The sequence below is a fragment of the Sorghum bicolor genome, chromosome 5, assembly GCF_000003195.3.
Source record: "Sorghum bicolor cultivar BTx623 chromosome 5, Sorghum_bicolor_NCBIv3, whole genome shotgun sequence".
Classification (NCBI taxonomy): Eukaryota; Viridiplantae; Streptophyta; class Magnoliopsida; order Poales; family Poaceae; genus Sorghum; species Sorghum bicolor.
The window spans coordinates 640057-661830 of record NC_012874.2 but is presented as its reverse complement, the minus strand read 5'-3'; the positions used below and the strand labels follow the sequence as shown (position 1 = coordinate 661830).

The 21774-nt window shown below is 45.8% G+C and overlaps 2 protein-coding genes and 2 pseudogenes across 3 annotated transcripts; all 4 read left to right on the top strand.

Annotated features, from left to right (window-relative positions):
* LOC8079984 lies at nucleotides 972-7077 on the top strand (annotated as a pseudogene).
* LOC110435597 lies at nucleotides 7354-9853 on the top strand. Of its 2 annotated transcripts, none has more exons than XM_021461310.1 (2): nucleotides 7354-8259; nucleotides 8959-9853. In XM_021461310.1, exons 1-2 carry the CDS (start codon nucleotides 7738-7740, stop codon nucleotides 9232-9234), a joined length of 798 nt encoding a protein of 265 aa, XP_021316985.1. In that variant the 5' UTR covers nucleotides 7354-7737; the 3' UTR covers nucleotides 9235-9853. The 2 variants fall into 2 exon arrangements, 1 of the variants encoding a protein (XP_021316985.1); XR_002453371.1 differs by lacking the exon at nucleotides 7354-8259 and adding an exon at nucleotides 8270-8814.
* LOC8079983 (putative pentatricopeptide repeat-containing protein At3g08820) lies at nucleotides 10527-12768 on the top strand. Its single transcript, XM_002450071.2, has one exon. The coding sequence runs from the start codon at nucleotides 10568-10570 to the stop codon at nucleotides 12518-12520; it is 1953 nt and encodes a 650-aa protein (XP_002450116.2). The 5' UTR covers nucleotides 10527-10567; the 3' UTR covers nucleotides 12521-12768.
* On the top strand, nucleotides 12924-21269 carry LOC8067592 (annotated as a pseudogene).

The window sequence follows — 21774 nt, the reverse complement described above, 5'->3', positions numbered from 1 at the left end:
CCGCGCGCAGCTACGGGTTGAGGTCGCGCGAGTTTGGCGACATCCCACCGCCCGGCTTTCCTGCGAACTGCCCATCGGTCTTCCATCAACGCTTGATACTCTATCGATGCCCTCCTAATTGTTTGTGTTTTTGCATATTGGTCTTCCATCAACGCCAGTACTCCATCGATGTCTTTCAGATTGTTTTTTGCCGACAAAGACTCCACCCGCCAAACTCCGGGCGGCTATGCACAAACACCGCGGCCTCAGCGCCTTAGCGGAAATAAATTTGCCGCGAACATTCACCCGACGCGTGGGCCGTGGGGAGGAAAAAAGCTCGGCATGCAAAAAAAAAAATTGTGTAGGTCCATAATTTTTTTGTCAACTGATTAATGTCAGACTATTGGAGATTGTCTCTTTTCACTTTTGTCATATTTTTTTTTTAAAAACTTGGCAAACTCCCTCATTTGCCAAACCAATTATGTAAAACGGTTGGAGATGCTCTAATATTCAATAAAATAAAAAATGCTACCTCGTTGGATGTCCGATCGTGGCCTTGTTTAGTTTAAAAAAAACTTTTTGTTTTTTTTGAACGGTAGCACTTTCGTTTTTATTTAACAAACATTATCAGATTATGGAGTAACTAGGTTTAAAATATGCATCTCGCGATTTACATATAAATTGTGCAATTAGTTTTTATTTTCGTCTATATTTAATGCTCTATGCATGTGCCGTAAGATTCGATGTGACGAGGAATTTTAAAAGGTTTTTGGTTTTTAGGATGAACAACTTTAGATCGGTCTCTATCCGAATATTCAACATCCGATATCTGAATATTTAAATTGTATATTTATAATGTTAATATCTGATCTGATCTGATCTTATCTGATATGGTTACGTATTCGAATCCGAATTCGACAAAAAATATAAAAAAAAATATGATATCAGTAATAGTAATATCTGTTGTATCCTATGCGTTTTCATCCCTACCGCAGATACACGCGTCAGGAGAAAGGATTTCCGGATTCCAAGCACCGCACAGAACCCTCTGCTCCTCGCACCCTCACGCTCCAAGGCGGCGGCGCGATGGACGGCGGAGGCGCGGCCTCGCTCGATGCGGCCTTCGCTGGGGCCACCGTCGCGGTCGCCCCTGCCGGGATCAGTAAGTTGCCCCAACCCTTCCTCCCTTCCCTTCCCCTCTCGCCAAGCGGCCGATTCCCGCAGTTTCTGAGATGTAGTAACATGCTAGTACCTCTGCAGAGTGTCTGCAAACAGCTCGTTCCAAATTTCTCTTCTTATTCACCAACATTGTTATGCTGCTGTTTTCTTAGCTGTTATGTGCTTTTGATTCGGGACAGGGGTTGAGAATTGCTACGTGTTCAAGAGCCGCCTGCAGGAGTACGCGCAGAAGGTTGGCATTACAACCCTGGAGTACCATACCCTCAAAGAAGGCCCGTCTCATGAACCCGTCTTCAAGTCCACGGTGGTTGTTAACAACACCAGGTATGAGTCGCTGCCTGGGTTCTTCAGCCGGAAGGCTGCGGAACAGTCGGCCGCAGAAGTTGCGCTCATGGAGATAGCCATGTCCGAAACTAGAGGCATCCCTGCAGTTGTAAGTTACTCTTTTGTGCACATCTAAAAAAAATTACTCTTTTTTTTTCCGGATATGCTGTCTAAAGATTCTAATTGTATACAACTTTATCACCCAAATGATTTTTTTTTGTTCTTTGAATTTCAAGCTGTATGTAAATGAGCGATGGTATAGAAAATCAGAGCCTAAAAGGAAAAAAGCAAACTGCCTCATTCATAGTTATGCTGCTGTCTAGTCTAGAACATATACGCGCTTCTTCAAAATACATAAGTCTAATCCTATCTAGTACCTGATGTGCTTTCTTCACTTGTTTTATTTTTATGGATGTGGGAGTATCTGAAGTATCATATATTAAGGCCCTGTTTACTAAATTTTGCAAAAAAAATTCAAGATTCCCCGTCACATCGAATCTTGTGGCACATGCATGGAGCACTAAATATAGATAAAAAATAACTAATTGCACAATTTGCCTGTATTTTGCGAGATGAATCTTTTGAGCCTAGTTAGTCCATGATTGGACAATGTTTGTCAAATACAAAAAAAAAATGCTACAGTGTCTATTTTGCAAAAAAAATTTGCAACTAAACAAGGCCTAACTTGGCATTGTGAACCGTCCATGAAATTTATTGCACGTATGCTAATAGCACCTACTTCTTTTCAGGTAAGTAAATTAGTTTAAGTCTGGTCATCTAGTGGTACCTGAGTACTGTCACAAAAGTTTGTTTTAGTTTTCATGGAATTCGCCCAATAATATTCTTTGGTGTTATTATTTACTAGGTAGCATACCCGTGCGTTGCTACGGGATATAAGAACTTTTATACTAAATGCACACAGATCGCATGATAAAATAACAATACTGTAAATTAAATACCGATATTAAAGTAATATTTAATCTAAAAAGGCAAAGTTCATAAAATTAACGGTGTTACAGCTGGCTCAGTGTCACGCACGTGTCTGTCAAATATATATTTTTTATATTGGATTAATAACGAAAAAGAATGTGAAATCAGTTCCTATATATAGTAGGAAAAAAATTCAACCATCCAAAGACATGGATGCTAGAGGAGATTGCTGAACATCAAGAGTGGGTTCTGCCATAGTTCACGCAAGTGGCTAGCATTATTATTACAGTTTCATTATAGGACAAGGCATCAAATATGGGTACTGGTTTTAGAGTAGTAATACATCAAGGGATCTGCTTCTTATAAGACGGTTGTGTGCTTCCAGCCACGCCAAGATATCCTCAGCAACCCTGATAATAGAAACCCTAATCATGAGAATCTTGCTCATAGAAGGGACTTTTCAGCAAGATGTAGTATGATAAATTCAGAACAAAACTCGGGGAAATGGAAAAAAGCAACTGAAAAGAGATAAGGAACCCACTATCACAAAGTAAAATATATATCGTTTGCCATGGACAAGAACTGGATAGGAAAAGTGAAAGGAGGCAAAAGAAACATATACACCCGATGGTGGCTGTCACATGAAAATTTTTTAGCAAAAAGCAATCTGATAAACTTGCATGTGAGCCTTTTTTTCTTTGGTTTGATGAAAACAAACCTTTACATTTTAAATCACAAAAGCATTTTTATTATAGATTATAGATAGAGACTTCTCAGTGTATTACATTTTTAAATCCAGCTTTGAACATGGATGTGAGTGGCTATGTGAGATTGTTACCTCTGGAGTGAATGTGAGACCAACTTTGATTTCTCTGCGGTATTCTTCATCTTTCACAACACTACAAAACAGTTGTAGGGATGCTTCCTTCTATATAAACTGCTCCTGGAAGAACCGAGCACTCAATTCAAATAAACACCGCAAACATTAAAATTTGAATCCCAAGACATCTTCAAAACATGCAAACCACGAGAGGGAGGCAAACTACCGTATGTGTACATGGTTCATCACTAAGTAGTTGCAGGTCGGATTGGTCCAGCTATAAGCCTACAAATTACAAAATGTAATTACTTACGTTGCTTCACCAACAAAATCATCATCGGTTCCATCGTCACTGTCCATGCTAACGCTACAGCGATATTTAGGGTAATGCAAATTATAACAACCAAAATATCCCTAATACCAAAATAATCTGTTGCCAAATTCATCATACCACTTTCATTTTTCAGATTACAGTGTGAAAAGTCATGAAAATCACTATATATACTTTCTACTGCAATTCTAATGGCAGATATAGCACAGATGTTTGCATGAGCTGCATCCTGAATTATCATCTAAGAATCCTGAATTATCATCTATAGTATATTGACTGTGGTAACACTATGGGACACATTAAAGACAAACTTAACTAATATAAAATATGCATGTGCAACGTATCTAAAAATGAATAGACAATAAATAAAATAAAAGCCATCAGATTCTGAGCATAAATTGGTACCTCTAACATTGAAGCAAGTGCTTGTCCTCACAGTTGATTAAGAATTTGAAAATCCATAAGCCATATGAATATCAGTGATGCACTTCAAACAGAAATCCAGTCTCAAATTCAGAACCACATATCATGTCACTATCAAAACTCCAAAATAGAAATCCACTTCTGGAGGCAACAACACTGCTAACAACTATAGAAAGGTTAGGTGCAATGTACCCCATTCTACAGTTTCCAATCTTCTTGATAACGTAAGCACATAATCGATTGGAAGATGAACAAGGGACTCCAGTTCACGAAACATCAATTTATAGATTATGATTATTTCATTCTCAATATTCTATTGATAAAGGTTCAAAAAAATATTCTACTGATAAAACATCATAGTCAATAATAAGCTGGTACTCTGGATCCTCCTCAAGGATGGGATTATAGAACTATAGAAGCCAGTGCCTTTTCTGAAGTGGATCTTCAACATTCTGCAAACAAACAACAAAGAGAAAGATTTTATAGTGAAACCCCTGAGGGAAAACCTGATAAAAATCCAATTACACAAGATAGGAATTAACTCACAGGATAACCTTCATTTTCTAACAGTTCATCAAGATCCTTAACATCTCCATCTCGGCGCTGGACCAAGTGGCGTTAGTGCCCGACATGCACCATATACCATTTCAAGCATATATTTTTATTCGCATCCACACACACACTCAGACAGATGCTGGGCACCACGGCGAGATTCCTCTGGATGATGATGCCATGCCACCAATCCTCATTTAACTAATCCAACAAATCCGCGAGAAAAGGACGTCTTTTTCTGTTAAGGGTAGGATAGTAGGAGCAAGCAATTTTCTCGTCAGTGCCCACCACTGCCCAGCGGCCTGTCCTACCGCCTTCAAGTTCTTGGCACAACCAACCCGACCGGAGGAGAGGGAGAGGAGGAGCCGGGCATATTCTCCCCTCCGGTGCTCCCTCCAGCGGTCCAGCCGCAGCGCCCTGAAAGCGACGCCAACAGATGAGATGGAATCAATCACGCGTCAGGCAGAAGGCAAGAAGCAGAGCGGATCCAAATTCCAACAAAAGAGATGGGTAACAGATGCCGTTACGTACCGCCGGATCCGCCGTTGGCGGTGGAGAGGACGAAGCCAGCGGGGTCGGTGCCGAGCAGCGGCATGCGGCCCTCGCGCGCGTAGCAGCGGAGGGCGGCGCGGATGAGCGCGGCGACCGTGTCGCCCAATCCTTCTCCTCCATGGTCTCGTCCGCGTCCATCGGCGATGCCTGCAGGACCTGTGCCGCCGCCGGCGGTGGCGGTGGCGGCGGGGGCATAGACTGCGGCTGGGGAAGCAGCGGCGCCGGGGTCAGATCGGCGCGGTAGCAACCCAAACCCCTCTCCATCCCCATCCCCATCCTCCTCCTCTAGGAGCGCCTCAAAGGGCGTGAGGCCAGCGGCGGAGGCGGCGGGGCGGCGGTCGGAGAGGAAGGAGATGCGGGAGAGAGATTGTGAGCGTGATTGTGGGAGGAGATCGCACGGGTAGGAGGAAATACCAAGGGCGACATGGATTGCGTGACTTTCCTTCTGAATCGTTTGCACGCGCAGGAGGCAGGGGATCGCAAGCCCCGAGCGGACCGACGGACGGACGGAATGTCGCACCAAGAGAAGGTCTTACTTTTATTCTTTTTAGTTGTAGGAGATTTGTAATTATTAATGCTCTCAATCACACCAAGGTCCCCTCTAATACTGGGAAATAATTATGAAAATGCTTGCGAACTTGTTCTGCCAGTTTATGAACCATGGTGATTAAATTAAGGTATCATGAACCATTCATAGCTCAACTTATATATGAATTCGGATGACGAAATTAGCATAGCATTGCAGGATCTCTTCTTGATTGACATGTTGCGTTGATACATCTCACTATGCTTTGCAGCAAGAAACTGGCCTATGCAAGAATCTTCTTCAGGAGTATGCTCAGAAGATGAACTACGCCATTCCATCTTATATTTGCACTAAACAAGCTTCAGGTCCTTTCATATGCAGTGTTGAGATTGGTGGCATACTATACATTGGTGCTGCAGCTAGAACAAAGAAGGGGGCAGAGATAAAAGCTGCCCGAACTGCTCTTCTTGCAATCCAGGGTAATTTTCTTAGCATTTAATTCAAGGGCATCCGTCGTGCAAACATTATCACCCCTTACTCACTATGGCCTGAATTTTGGGTCATAAATGGGCAATTTTTGGTGCAGGTCAATCAGAAATTGTTGCAAATGGTGTCAAAAACTACATTGTTGTTCCTGGACAAAGGCCGATTAAGGAGACAGATAAAAAGCCAATTGGAACCCCCAAACCACTTAAAGTCAAGAAACGTGGTTCCAAGAGGAAATGGAACAAGCGGAAATTCATGGGGATGGCTAACCAAATTGCTGAAGAGGATGTACAGGAGGGGCATGAAATGCTTCTACAGTATGACTCTGAGAATTCTAGAAGAATAGAATATGAGTTACCTGGAGATACTGCAATGGTTCAATTTAACAAGGAAGCTATAATGATGCAACCTGGTGAAGGGGATATGATAGTACAACTGGAGCCACCCAGCGATCCTGCAGAGGTCCAACATAACAAGGAAGCTACGCACCCAGCAACGCTGAAGTGGTGAAGCCTAACAATGAAGCTGAAACTATAGAGCATGAGTCAGTGAGCGCGAACGTAACATCGCGATCTAATGGAGATTCTACAGATGTGAAGGAGGCACCCAGCGATACCTCAATGCTGCAGGGTGAGGAATCAGAAACCACAAGGCAAGAAACACCTCACACGGGTGAACGGGTCCAACCTAACTAGGAACCTATTTTTAGAGAAAGCAAAATCTTTCCTGAACAGGAAGACCAAAATGTAGGAAATGCATGCATTGCTGTAGGCAAATAAGTCCACTGGAGATATATGAGCCTGAAATATTTTGTGGCGGTTGACTCCCGTTGTGAGGGCCTTGCCATGTGTGCCCTTTGGAGGAATATATGGGAGTATGCGAACCGAGGTAGCTAGTTTATGTATGTTACCACTGACCATTAGCTGATTGTATTTGGTCTTCTGTTTTGGCTGTCATATTGGTGAGTGGTGCTTACATGTGCAATGGATTTGAGGTAGTCGATCCAAGCCTTCACTTGGCCATTGGATGGTTGCTTAAATGATGTTTATATTATGAATGGACAACTTATCAAAAAATAATAATAATGAATGGACAAGAAACAAACAGAAGAGTATCCTTTTCTGCACTCGCAAGCATTGTGCACCAAATGCCCAAACGGCATCTACTGTGACCTATTTTCAGGAATATTTGTGTGTGGCAGTTTGTTATCAAAACGCCCGGCAAAAGAAGTATTTTCACTGCCCCTAAAGTGCATGTGTATACTGTTTTCTACTAGAGGAACATCTCTGAAGGGCTAAATCTCAACACTACTGTAACCTTGCGCCTTTGTGCACTTGATTGTTGATTCTCAGCCATCTTCCTCCTGAGTGTCCTCTGCAGACTGCCCGTCTCCATCTTCAGCGTAGACATGCGACACCGACATATACGTGTCAAAATCGTCTCCAATCTTAGCCTACTGTTCACTTGAGTGACAGACATTCACCAATGTTTTTCTCTCAATAAAATCAATGAAATGTAGCCATGTCTTTTCGGCCAAACAAACAGGATCCAGCGCCATTGAGCATGGAGGAGCTCAACAGGAGCTTCTTCCCCTGTTGGGCTAGCCCAAGATAGGTGAACGATATTGCCTTGCCCATGGTTCTTCCCATCGGCGTGATCTTGTTGGAAGGCCGACAAAACAGAAACAGCTGGATAGGTGAATTCATCCCATCTCGCTCCGAACTCCGAAGCAACCCAGCCGCGAAGAGCCTCAATGCATCTGATGCGCACTGCAGGCCTATTCGAACTCGATTCGGACCTGGGACGGGACCCGATCGACCCCCCCTCGCTCATATATGCCGGCTGGATGGGCGGCGGCGGCGGCGCCGTCAGTCTAGCCCGCCGCCGGACCACCCTTACGAATACATCATGATCCCCGGGGGCGGCCGCTTCGACATCCCTGAAGGAGAGGACAAGGAAGAGTGGATCCAGTTCTTTGAGGAAGCTGCTAGAGCCACCAGGGAGGGCCGAGGGCATCGCCGCGCTGCGGCGACGGACGTCCAGCCGACGGCATCAACCGTGCCACGATGCTGCCCGACTGCACCCACCGCGACGGCGCCGTCTACAGCGTCACCGGTGGATGGCATAAGATCTACCGCATCTCCGACGCCGATGAGAGTAAGCGAATACCAATTTCTTTTGCTTTCCCTTTCGACATTTAATATGATTTCTTGACAAAATGCGCACCTCGACACTGAACTACACACCGTGAGCAAATTAACATTTGTGGTTATCTTCACTTCACCAAAATTATGATTTCGTGAATTTAGTAAGCTAAACATGGAATGGATTTTGTCTTAATTCTTCTGAATAATAATTTACAAACAAGTGTTTCTTTTTTCATTGCAGTGAGTGCATGTAATCTTTTTATTCTCGAAATTATTATATCATTATAATAACTTCTTTTTCTGTATGTCATGTCAAAGCCCAATTGGAGGCAGCAGCCCTTTAGTTTCAAACCCAAGCAATTGCTATCCGAATCGGGAAACTTGTTGCCGACATAGCCCGCAAGCAATGATGCAAATATTTTCCATAGAATTGGGTAAACTTTCAATGGATAGCGGTCCAGTGCAGATTTATGGATATATAGCTGTGCGAGACACTCGGGAGTTGGACCCGTTACGCAACTATGTATTTAATCGAAGCAGGGTTGATCCCATCACATTGGAGCAGGTAAAGCATATATATATCTTATTATTATCGGTTATGAACTCATGTAGAGTTTGCTTGATCTATATTGTACTAAAGTTCTAGAAATATTTGCATTTTTTTCCGTGGAGCCTTTACTAAAATATTTAATTTGATTTTATTTTATAGGGTTCTCCTATAGAGATGATTGGTCCCAAGCGAGGTACTGATATGTCTGTTGGTGTACTCATAGAATTTGATATGAAGATTAAGAGAGGAGAAGAAGAATTAGATGACACACAGTTAATCGATGGAGTAACAGATTTCGATGAATTAATGACACCAGCGTTCAAACCGTTCTTGAGTCGTATCGATGGTGTTGGTGGTGCGGTTGACATGACATTTAGCTATGTTCCACTTTGCTGTGGAGGCAACAATAGAAGTGGACATAACTCATGTTTATGAAAATGGTTTCCATCTGGTCCTTACTTATTCAGTAAGTGGACTAGTAGTAGAGAAAGAAATCCATCTCTTTGATGGCGCCGTTGGTCAGCCATGTGGATTAAGAAAGTTTGTTGTTGCCGTGAACCTACATGCTTTGATGCATTTGAAGTTCAAGTTTATTGATGATGCCATCACCAATGAAGCTGAATGTTGTGCCTACTTCAAATCAAAGCAGCATGGATATGACACGCAGCAATTACAGCATAATGGAGCATCTGTCATGGTGAAAGTGAGTTGGTCAACTTTGTGTCATTCTTTATCAAGAAACGGTTGCCGGTTTTTAGTTGCGATACTGACTTTGAGCAGATCCAAATCTTAATGTTGTATACTAGAAATGAGGAGACCGAATCCCAATTCCTCCTTTGTTTGCTGGGGTGAACATGCCTGGGAAGTACATATTTCTGTGGAACGCAACCAGGATGCTGTAGTATAGAATATTAGCATGTAGAAGATGAAGGAAAGAGATTAATAATATGCAAGAGATGGTTTTGGGTGATGAGAAATTATATTGGTGCTGAAATTTTATGTGATGGTATGCCTTGGAGTGCTTGTGTTTTTGTTGGCTTGCACATTTATGTTTGTGAATTCTGGAATGAAGTGGCTTTGCATCTATTTGTTTTGTTTTGTTTTTGGGATAGAGAAAAGATACTGGAGATCTCTGCTTGTTTACAGTGCTTGATGAATGAAGTGGCTTGCCACTTGGACGGGACCATTGACCATGCCTGAACTGAAAACAGGCGGGCAGGGAGTGACATGCCTGAACTTGTGTCATCTCCTTGCACCGTTGATTTTGTCCATCTATTGCCTGAACTGAAATTGTTTGGCTGCTTCGTCCTCGTTGTATGCATCTTCTAATGATGTTATCTCAACTCAATCTGACCGGAATCAGAGTGCACCAACTGAAACTCTGCAGCCTTGCACTTTGCCTGCCCATCTTGACTTTCCAATGCTATTCTCTGCACGTATATATGTTTTGCACACGATTAGGCCTTGTTTAGTTCCTTTCCGAAATTTTTTCACGACACTGTAGCACCTTCGTTTGTTTGTGCTAATTATTGTCCAATCATGGACTAACTAGGTTCAAAAGATTCGTCTTGTAAATTTCGACCAAACTGTGCAATTAGTTTTTATTTTTGTTTATATTTAATATTCTATGCATACGTCTAAAGATTCGATGTGATGGAAAATCTTAAAAAGTTTTTGGATTTTGGGTGGAAGTAAACAGTTTGAAGCCACGGCGGCAGCTGAATTCAGATGCTCTAACTGAAAAAACCGTTTTGTTTGGCGCTTTTTCATGTCGGGCGCCGCCGAGGCCATCCGCCGTGTCCTGCTCACAGGCGTCAGCGCCGGCAGCCACCTCCCAGCGCTCACCGTCAAGCACATCCACGGCCGCCTCCTCCGCCTGGACCTCCTCCTCCTCAGCGACCTCTCCCCGCTCCTCATCCGCGCCCTCTCCTCCTCCGGCCTGCACCTCCACGTCCTCCGCTTCCATTCCCACCTCCCCAACCCTTCCCACCTCACCTTCCCCTTCGCGATCAAGTCCGCCTCCCGTCTCCCGGACCCGCTCACCGCGGGGGCACAGCTCCACGCGCGCTCCCTCAAGCTTCCCTCCCACTCCAACCCGCACGTCCTCACCTCCCTCCTCAACCTCTACGCGAGATGCGGCCGTTTGCACGACGCGCAGAAGGCGTTCGACGAAATGCGCCAGCCCCCCAGCACCGTCTCCTGGACCGCGCTCATCACCGCGTACATGGATGCGGGGCGGGGCCTGGAAGCCATCGGGGTTGCGAGGAGCGCGTTCGCGAGTGGCGTGCGCCCTGACAGCTTCACGGCCGTGCGGGTCCTCACCGCATGCGCTCGTGTCGCGGATTTGGTGACTGGGGAGGAAGTGTGGACGGCCGCGGAGAAGGAGGGGATCGCTGGGAACGTGTTTGTGGCAACTGCGGCGGTGGACTTGTATGTCAAGTGTGGGGAAATGGACAAGGCGAGGGGAGTGTTTGACAAGATGAAGAACAAGGATGTGGTGGCTTGGGGCGCGATGGTTGGGGGATACGCTTCCAACGGGCATCCACGGGAGGCTCTGGAACTGTTCTTCGCAATGCAGGTGGAGGGAATGAGGCCTGATTGTTATACAGTGGCTGGGGCGCTCTCAGCGTGCACAAGGTTAGGTGCACTGGATTTGGGGCGGCGGGTAGTTGGGATGCTGCAGTGGGATGAAGTTCTTGGCAACCCAGTCCTTGGTACTGCACTGATTGATATGTATGCCAAGTGTGGGAGCACGGGTGAGGCGTGGATGGTGTTCCAGAAGATGAGGAACAGAGATATCATTGTCTGGAATGCAATGATCTTGGGGCTTGGCATGACTGGCCATGAGAAGATTGCCTTTGCGCTTGTTGGCCAGATGAAGAAGTCAGGCATGACACTGAATGATAATACCTTCATCGGATTGCTCTGCAGCTGTACGCATACCGGCCTTGTAAAAGATGGGCGGCGGTATTTTCGTAACATGACTCAGTTGTACCACATAAGACCTAGGATTGAGCATTATGGTATTATGGTCGACCTGCTCAGTCGTGCGGGGTTGCTACAGGAGGCTCATCAGTTGATTCAAGACATGCCAATGGAGGCAAATGCTGTTGTATGGGGGGCACTCCTTGGTGGGTGCAAGATCCATCGTAATGCTGACCTTGCTGAACATGTGTTGAAGCAGCTCATCCAATTGGAGCCATGGAATTCTGGAAATTATGTCGTGCTTTCTAACATATACTCTAACAGTGGAAGATGGGAAGATGCCGCAAAGCTCAGGTTGGAAATGAAGGCAAAGGGGGTTGAGAAGGTCCCTGCATCTAGTTGGGTTGAACTTGATGGTAAGGTCCATGAGTTCCATGTTGGAGACAAATCACATCCCCTCTCTGATCAAATCTATGCAAAGCTTGATGAGTTAGGCATGGAAATGAAGGCCATGGGTTATAAACCGAGTACCGAGGTGGTGATGTTTGACATTGAAAACGAGGAGAAGGAACACACGCTAGTGCATCACAGTGAGAAAATTGCCATTGCATTCAGCCTCCTTACTACTGAACCAGGTGAGACCATTAGGGTCACCAAAAACCTCCGAGTATGCAGTGACTGCCACTCTGCCATCAAGCTCATTTCGAGGATAACCTGTCGTGAAATTATCGTTCGAGATAACAATCGATTTCATTGCTTTAGGGATGGTCATTGCTCTTGCAATGACTATTGGTAGTATACCCTGTTGTGGTTTTGAGCAGCATGGAGAGCTGGAAGCATCTCCGTGTAAAATTGTAGTTTGCTAGAGTTGTGATTGGAGCATAGAAGAGGCAGGCATGTTGAATATCATACTGGTCTTCTCCCATTCTATCCTTTCTACTGAAAGGAGGAGGTAATGTTCTGTGTTTTGTGCTCTTGTTTTTCCTGTAATAGTGGACTTCAGAAATCAGAATGAAAATGGCTAAATGCCGCTCAATTTTCCAATTCACTTCATCCATTCAGATGTCAGATTAAAAAAACAGCATCAGAATGGATTATTGAATAAGTCTTGTACCTAAATTATTTTGAGAAAACTATAGTAAACAGCTGAAGAAATTTTTGTGCTCATAGCATAGGTGGTAGGAGCAAGTGAATATATAGGATGAGTAGAACGAAGTGAGAAAGAAAAGGAAGAGATAAAAGAATAGTGGCTGGGGCCTGGTTGACGGTGCTGTCACACGTCCAGCGCTGGCTGGCTCCATGAGGAGGAAGAGGAATCCATGGATAGATCACACCAGCTCCAACAGGTCGTCTGTGACGTACATGTCTATGCAATCCCACGTAGGCAGTGACGTCGTCAGCCCATCAGTGGCACTACTGTGAAACTCGCACTGACGGCTGACCTTGACTACTGCCACTTTGGGTTCAGGTTCAGGTTCAGCCGTTCCTCGATCCCAACACACTATATAGTATAATAAATTCTGGGACGAACAAGCTCGTGTCACTGAACGAACCTTCTGAAGCATCAGCTGAAGCAGTAGGGAGAGCAGAACAAGAACCATACCATCCATCTCCATCGCCATGGCTGCTGCTGCTGCTTCGGTAGTGTCGTCCCGGGTGATGGTGCCGCGCATGAAGCTGGGGTCGCAGGGGCTCGAGGTCTCGGCGCTAGGCATCGGCTGCATGGGCATGTCCTTCGCCTACGGCCCGCCCAAGCCGGAGCCGGACATGGTGAGGCTCATCCACCACGCCGTCGTCGCCGCCGGCGTCACCTTCCTCGACACCTCCGACTTCTACGGCCCGCACACCAACGAGCTCCTCCTGGGCAAGGCGCTGCAGCTGCAGGCCGCCGGTGGGGTTGTCAGGGACAAGGTGCAGCTGGCCACCAAGTTCGGCATCTTGTACGTCGACGGCAAGCAGGGGAGGTGCACGGCGACCAGGCGTACGTGCGGGCGGCGTGCGAGGCCAGCCTCCGGCGGCTCGGCGTCGACCGCATCGATCTCTACTACCAACACCGCATCGACACCAGGGTACCAATTCGATTGAGGTCACGGTCAGTGTTTTCACGCTCTGTCATACTGACGAATTCTTGGGAGTTGCATTGTAGTGATTTTTATTGTTGCATTATTTATTGTTTGTGGGGGTATAAACCCCTATACCCTTACGGCTAGACTTCGGCCAGGAGGCTTGGTCCATTACGAGACGAGTTCAAGGCTTGATCCGACAACCTGGAGTTTCGCGCAAGGAAACAAGATGTGGAGATCAAGCAGGATTCTAGTCGGTTAGAATAGGAATTGACATCGAATTATCCATGACAATTGTAACCGACTAGGATTAGTTTCCAGATCTGTAACCTGCCCTCCAGACTATATAAGGAGGGGCAAGGGACCCCTCTAGGACATCGTATTCTCTCAACACAAATCAATACAACCAGACGCAGGACGTAGGTATTACGCCAACTCGGCGGCCGAACCTGGATAAAAAGCTTGTCCGTGTCTTGCGTCACCACCGAGTTCGTAGTTTGCGCACCGTCTACCGATAAACTACTACCGTGGGTATACCCCAAGGTAGACTGCCGACTAGCTTTCGTCGACAGTGGCGCGCCAGGTAGGGGGTGTGCGTGCAACTTTTCCGGCGAACAAGATGGTCACGATCCCAGCTTCCGCGACCGTGCCCGAAGGCCTCACGTTCACCGTCGGCCAGATCACGTGGACGACGTGCAGCGGCGGCTTCGCGACCACGGTTCCGAAAGAGATCCAGATCCAATCTGAGATCACGCCGTCTCCGACCACACGCATGACGGCACCAAGCGCCCGACCACCGTTCCCACTCTACAAGGGAAAGGAGATCGACTGCTCGGACCTCCTCCAAGCGCTCGATCGCGCTGACTCCAAGCTACTCGAAGTCTCCCAACTAATAGATGGAGTTCTGCGCCGGCCCGACCAAGCTGCTCGAGCGGATTTTTCGAAATCCCGCCGGCCAACTCGTGTCGCCACACACGAACGGCTGGGAACGTCCCTGACGATAACCTCAACCCCCTCAGGACGATCCGTCGAGCTCAAAAAGGAAGACTATCCTTGCGGCCTGAACAACTCGGCCTCTGTTTACTCACAGCATGTCCAATCCGTTTTCAGCAAGGCGGGTTGGTCGCCGACAAGGAACAATCGTCACCATGTCAACATGGTGACAATCCGAGAGCTACGGGACGGCCAGGTTTCCAGCACCAACTCAAGCACCGGCTCCGTCCCCACCGAGGTTATAAACACCGAAGACGAGGGCTACGACCTGGATTTTCCTTCACACCCTCCGGGTTTCGACCGATTCCCGATATTCCCCCCCCGGCGAGGGGATATTGTGTTCAATGTCAGCGCCGACGAACCGGCCGTTGACGGAGAAACAGATGACCAGAGGCAACTCCGCGAACAGCGTAACGCCGATCGCGCCCGACGGCGTGCGGACGAGCAACAACAGATGCCACCAAGTAACCTCAACGATGCCTTTGACATGGTCGGGGACCAGCCAGTCTACAAAACGCTAAGCGCCAACGTGGCTGTCGCCATGGCCAACCTGGATCGGCTTCCTGACACCCCCGAATGCCAGGGAGTCCGGACCAGCATCCGAGCACACCTGATCGCCGCAATGGGACAGACAGCCACTCTGCTCAAGAGAGTCCAGGACGTCTCTTATACGGAAGCCGCCTCCGACCAGACTAATCGTAGCCAGGTCTCACCCAGCAGGCGTCACCGCAGCCGCTCCTCCGACAACCGTCGAAGGGACTCGCGGCGCGACGATGGTGGTCGGGACGCCGATGGCCGCCGCAAGCAAATTCATGGCGTACGCGGCCAAGAAGAAGATCAACACAGGGATCTCCGCCACAACATCCCTCCCAAAGATGCCCGGGACCGCATCAACAGGCGCGCCGCAGAGAGGGCAGTCCACGAAAACCTGCGCCGCATTGAGTACGATGCGACCCACGGTCCTCCGGGCCTAAGACAGTTCTCCTCACACCTCCGCCAGGTCGTGTGGCCCCGCAATTTCAAGCTCGAAAAACTTAAAAAATACGACGGCAAGGAAAATCCAGAGAACTGGATCACTCTCTATGAAATCGCCGTCCGATCAGCGGCAGGAGATGAGCACGTCATGGCTAACTACTTCCCCGTAGTCCTCGACCAAGCTGGTCATCAGTGGCTTCTCGGCTTGCCCGAGGACTCCTTCGACTCTTGGGAAGAGCTACGCCAGGCTTTCATCGACAACTTCATCGCCACATGCGAGCAGCCCGGAAACAAGTATGACCTTGAAAGGATAAGAGACAGGAAGAATGAACCTCTGCGCGATTACATCCGACGATTCTCGGATATGCGCCTCAAAATCCCGAAGATTTCTCATGACGAGGCCATCTCAGCCTTTATCAAGGGCTTGCGTTTCCATGAAGCGCTGAGGAACAAACTGTTGCGTAAGCGCCCATCAACGGTAGCAGAGCTCCTCGCCACGGCTAAAAATTACGCCGATGCCGATGACGCAGAAAAACTAATCCGAGACGATGCGAGAGGCCCCGACCAGCCTTCCCGGCGAGATGACGGTCGTGGTCGCTACGACAACAGAAATCACCGCCGCTCCGACAACCGCGATCACCGAGAGGGTTGGGATCGGCGGCGCGACAGCCGCGACACGACTTCAGAGGAAAGCGCCCTCGCGACTACGACCACGAAGTAAATACGGTCAAACGTCCCAATGGACGACGGGACTACCAAGACGACTACAACAAAACGTTGAAGGGACCGTGCCAGCTACACCCAAAGTCTAACCATACCATGGAAGAGTGCCGCGTCCTCAAAAGTATCTATACACGGCGGGCCGCCCAAGAGGACTCCGCCAAGAAAAATAACAAGCGCGACGGGCACGACTACGAAGATGAGGATGAGGACCAAGATAGGGACCCCCGACACCAATACGTCAGCCCCACTGACGTGGTCCACTCCATTTTCGGGGGCAAGGTCTCCACTGAGTCCAAGCGAGAAAGAAAGCTGTTAAAGAGAGCCTGCCTCAACATAGACAGCACGGAAAGGCTGATCGCAGATCCGAAATTTCCCGCGTGGTCCCACAGGGAGATCTCGTTCAGCAGGAAGGACCAGTGGGCCGCTATCCCAGAGCCGGGTCGTTTCCCACTGATTCTTGATCCCTGCATCAATAGCATCAGATTCGAGCGCGTGCTCGTGGACGGGGGAAGCTCCATCGACATCCTCTTCCGCAACAGCCTGCCCGCCCTCAAGATATCACCGGCACAACTAAAACCTTACGACGCCCAATTCTGGGGGGTTTTGCCAGGTCAAAGTTCGGTGCCCCTCGGACAGATAACATTGCCTGTCCAATTCGGCACACCCGATCACTTCCGGACGGAGTTCATCAACTTCGTAGTCGCGGATTTCGACGGGACCTATCACGCCATACTGGGCCGCCCATCGCTGACAAAGTTCATGGCAGTCCCGCACTACTCATACCTAGTCCTTAAGATGCCCACGGAGAAGGGTGTCCTAACCGTCAGAGGCAACGTCTACACTGCGTACACCTGCGAAGAAGAAAGCTTCAAGATCACCGAGGCAATCGACCTCTCAATCCGCATGGCGGAAACAGCAAACCAAGCCGCACAGCTGCCTCCCGACCAGCTCCGATTACCTGAGCAGGAGACAGCCAGAAAGAACTCGAAATCCAAGGAGTACAAAGAAGTGCAGCTGGTCGAAGGCAACCCCGAGAAGACAGCCCTCATCGGGGCTAACCTGGATCCAAAATAGGAAGACGCGCTCGTCAGGTTTCTAAGGGACAACGTGAGCGTTTTCGCATGGAAACCCGCAGACATGCCCGGTGTCCCACGAAACCTGATCGAGCACTCCTTAAATGTCTCGAAGACCGCAAGACCAATCAAGCAAAAACTGCGACGGTTCGCTCGTGACAAAAAGGAGGCTATTAGTGCATATATTTTCCCCCTTTAAAATCCGCACTACTGTACTGCACCTATATTTTAGTACTAGAATGCTAATAAAATTACTTTTGCTGTTTTGCATGCGTTGCTGCTAGATTTCTGAGCTCAAGAAACTGGTTGAAGAAGGGAAGATAAGATACATAGGTTTATCTGAAGCCTCTGCTTCGACAATCAGAAGAGCTCACGCGGTTCATCCAATCACCGTGGTGCTTCTTTTTTTGTCCCCTGACCTCTCTTCCCTGCAAACTAGAACTATTCTAAAACTCTTTGTACCCTTTTGTTTTCTTGCAATATATTTCTCCTGTAGGGGCCCCGGCCCCTCCAGTTCCTTCAAAAAATCACCGTGGTGCAGCTGGAGTGGTCAATATGGTCTAGAGATGTGTAACAAGATATAATCCCTAGCTACTTGCAGGTATTTTATTTGCTCATTTTAATTACTAGCATGATACTTTTAATCACCAGTGATAATGTGACATAGCTAGTAGATAGTAAGTATATGACATTATTACCCCTGATCATGTCATCAGAGAACTTGGAATCGGGATAGCGGCTTACAGTCCACTAGGTAGAGGTTTCTTGTCTGGTGGGGCAAAGTTGATTGACTCACTATCAGAACAGGATGCCCGGAAGGTGAAGTCGCATTACTGCTACCTATATACAACTTTGCTTGTAAATTCTCCTTTTGAGGCTGATTTGAGCTGGCAATTTCGTTGTATTCTGATTGCAAGCTAACTAACCATCTCCAGCATAATTTATTCATCTTTCCATTTACAAATCCCATAGCACTTGGTAATTTTAATGGTAATTAGTCATACATATAATAACTAATCAAAATTACTTATCATTCTTTGCTATAAAGAATTTTAAAAGTAAAGAGGCTATGTGCACATTAATTTGTCTGTACATGTAGAAGTATTTGTTTTATAAACAACAGAGTAGTTACAATTATACTGCAAATATAGATATTTCATATTATTTTTAGAAAATTTAAATTTATCTAAAGTAGCAACTTACACAACATACTATTATAGGGTATTAATATAATTTAAAATTTGTGATTACTTCCCGGTATGTCTATCATTAAGGAAACATCTTTGATGATTGCTAAAACATATGAATATGTATTTATTGCTCATATATGTAAGTATACATGGTTTGTACGATGGCATAACATGTATGCTTACTTTCGATTAGGTTTTTCTATGTAAGAATAATGAACGAAGTGGGTAACTTAGAAACATGTATAACAACAACTGTAGTTATTGATTCTTTTTTTCATAACAGTATATCATGGTATCTTAGATGTATCTTGGGGAGACATTTCGAATTACTCTCAACAATTACAAGTGGAGTAATTTTGATGCAATTTTGAGGGTTATTTAGATTATCAATCATAATGATGGGGTGGGTAATTTAGATGCAAATTTAGGTGTTTACTTTAGATTGTCCCATAATGGCAAATGTGCGTGATTTAGACATAGATTTTTAGGGGTTAAATGGAAAATGAAGGTAATTTTGTTTAGGAAACAAAGTAGATATTATTGCTCTTATTATCGATAGTGATTGGAGTCCAATGTAGTGATGGACAAATCTTTCTGTTGGAGGATGCGTTGGAGGTCTCTAATTAGCAAGAGTGATATGCATGGTCAGCTGTATCTTTTCATTAAGAATTTCATTGGTCTGCAGATTTTCCCAAGATTTCAACCAGAGAATCTTGACAAGAATGCCCAAAATATTTGAGCGAGTTAATTCAATGGCGACAAGAAAAGGATGTACACCATCACAACTTGCATTAGCTTGGGTTTGCCATCAAGGCAGCAATGTTTGTCCCATACCTGGCACAACAAAAGTCGAAAATTTCAACCAGAACATTGGAGCATTATCTGTGAAGCTCACACCAGAGGAAATGAATGAACTCGAGTCATATGCTGCTGCTAGTAATGTCCAGGGAGACCGATATCTTCAAATGGGCAACACCTGGAAGTATTTTGAGACTCCTCCACTGTCATCTTGGAAATCTGAGTAGTGGTGTCCAACTTTTAGTATCTTCGTATATAAGCAATTTCTGGTATCTTCAACTATATCTGGTCTAATGGTTTTAGATACTTGGCTTACAGAAGGTGCTGCTTAAAGGTTTACATTGCAATCATATCCTTTAGATCCGCTTGGTGTTGTTACCTATACCGGCATGCCTATGACTAGTACTCATCATAGCAGTAAATAAAGTTATGTAAGTACAGAGCAATATGTTGAATTGAAACTAGGGTAATAGTATTGCTTTCATCACTCGATAGTGGCGTGCTCTTAAGAAATAATGTTTCTCTCCCAAATCCACCTTTTTTTTTCAAGAAAACATGCAAATTGATGGTTTCTTCTCTGTTCATTTTATTTGCATAACATCCCAAAAACTTGGGTAGTTGTTGTTAACACCAAAAAAAAAAGGCAACATCACATCGTTCTATTAAGTTTTTCCCCCTTTTGAACCATACTAGTGCCTATGCAGAATTATAAAGAACCATCTATTTTATATGGATGACAATGTGTAAAAGAGCTTTAGGGGTGTCAACCACTAGTGCTTAAGGGAACTGAAATGGCATATAACTTGTTTTTTTTTGAAAGAACTGGAGGGGTTTGCACCCCTGCAGGAAACTTTATTTAGAGGAAAAATGTTTCAAGATTACATAGGAACAGCTTCTCCTCCTCATCAAAAGGGGGAAATCAGGAAACAAAAAAGGAAGTAAAGAAGAGCAACAGAAGAATTGCCCAAAGCCTCGCTAAACAAGATTTGCAGTCCATTGTTCAATCATTGGAAAGTAAGCCCTTTTGGCTCTTAGCAGCAACCATCTGAACTCTTCCCTGAAGTTTTCTTTTGCTAAGGCTATAGCTGGCTGAATCTGCCTGAAAATGAAGTCATTCCTGGCCCTCCAAATTGACCATGACATTAGTATGATTACCTCCATAAAGAAATGCACTCCTAGCTGGTCCTTGAAGCTTTGTAGAATTTGAAACGGATCAAGATCCAAGTCCACTTCAACGTTTACTAACGCCCAACACTGCCTGGCAAATTGACACTCCAGCAGCAAGTGTGTTAATGATTCTTCTATGGTTTCATTACAGAGGACACAAGTGTAATCAGGCAGTTGCATTTTCTTTCTTTTCAGGAGCTCCCTTGTGCTGATTCTGTCTTTAAGCACAAGCCAGAAGAAGACTTTATGTTTGTTTTGGCAGGATGAGGACCAGATCCATTTGTGTGCCGGGTGGACCACCTGATGACCGTTCAGATGCCTATAAGCACGTTTGACTGAGAATTTGTTAGAATTCCAGATGTAAGACCATGTATCTGCATTTTCATTTAGCTGTAATTATTGAATCTCTTGCTGGAGCTGTAACATCTGTTGATGTGCTTGTCTTGACATAGGCAACTGAAATAAGTTATGGAAAGGTTCAGTTTGATAACCTTCTGCCAAAGTTGTTAGTTTATTTTTTGCAAAAGACTCCAGTTCAGGAAACCTATTTTCCAAAGTCTCCTCCCCCCATAAATCCCCCAAAGGAAGCATGTGTTTCCTGAGTTTGGTTGCACTCTTGCCATGCCTTTGAATTTGGTTAACAACTTTAAAATTTCTCTCCACCAAAAGGAACCTTTCTTCTGAGAACTGGGAAGTTTTCTAGAACTGCTTTTAGTTGGCGTCGAGGTGATAGCTGACAATGCTTTGGCATCAATCCATTTGGTGAACTATTCTACAACCACTGCAGAGCAAAGGTTTTCAGGGGCATGTGTGACAAATCAACACCGAGTGATGCTCTAGGGCTTGAAGTTGCATTTGCTATCATCTGGCAACCTTCACATGTTTGAACAATCTGCTATGGTTCTTGGCCAATAAAATTCCTTCCTTAATGCTTTCCTGACTGGTGCTCTAGGACAATTATGATATCTACACCGTGGTAGATAAATACCTTCTTGATGAACAATGCATTTGAGGAGTGGTTTGCAGACCCATACCTTGTAAAGGTGTTTGCCAATGAATCATATACCC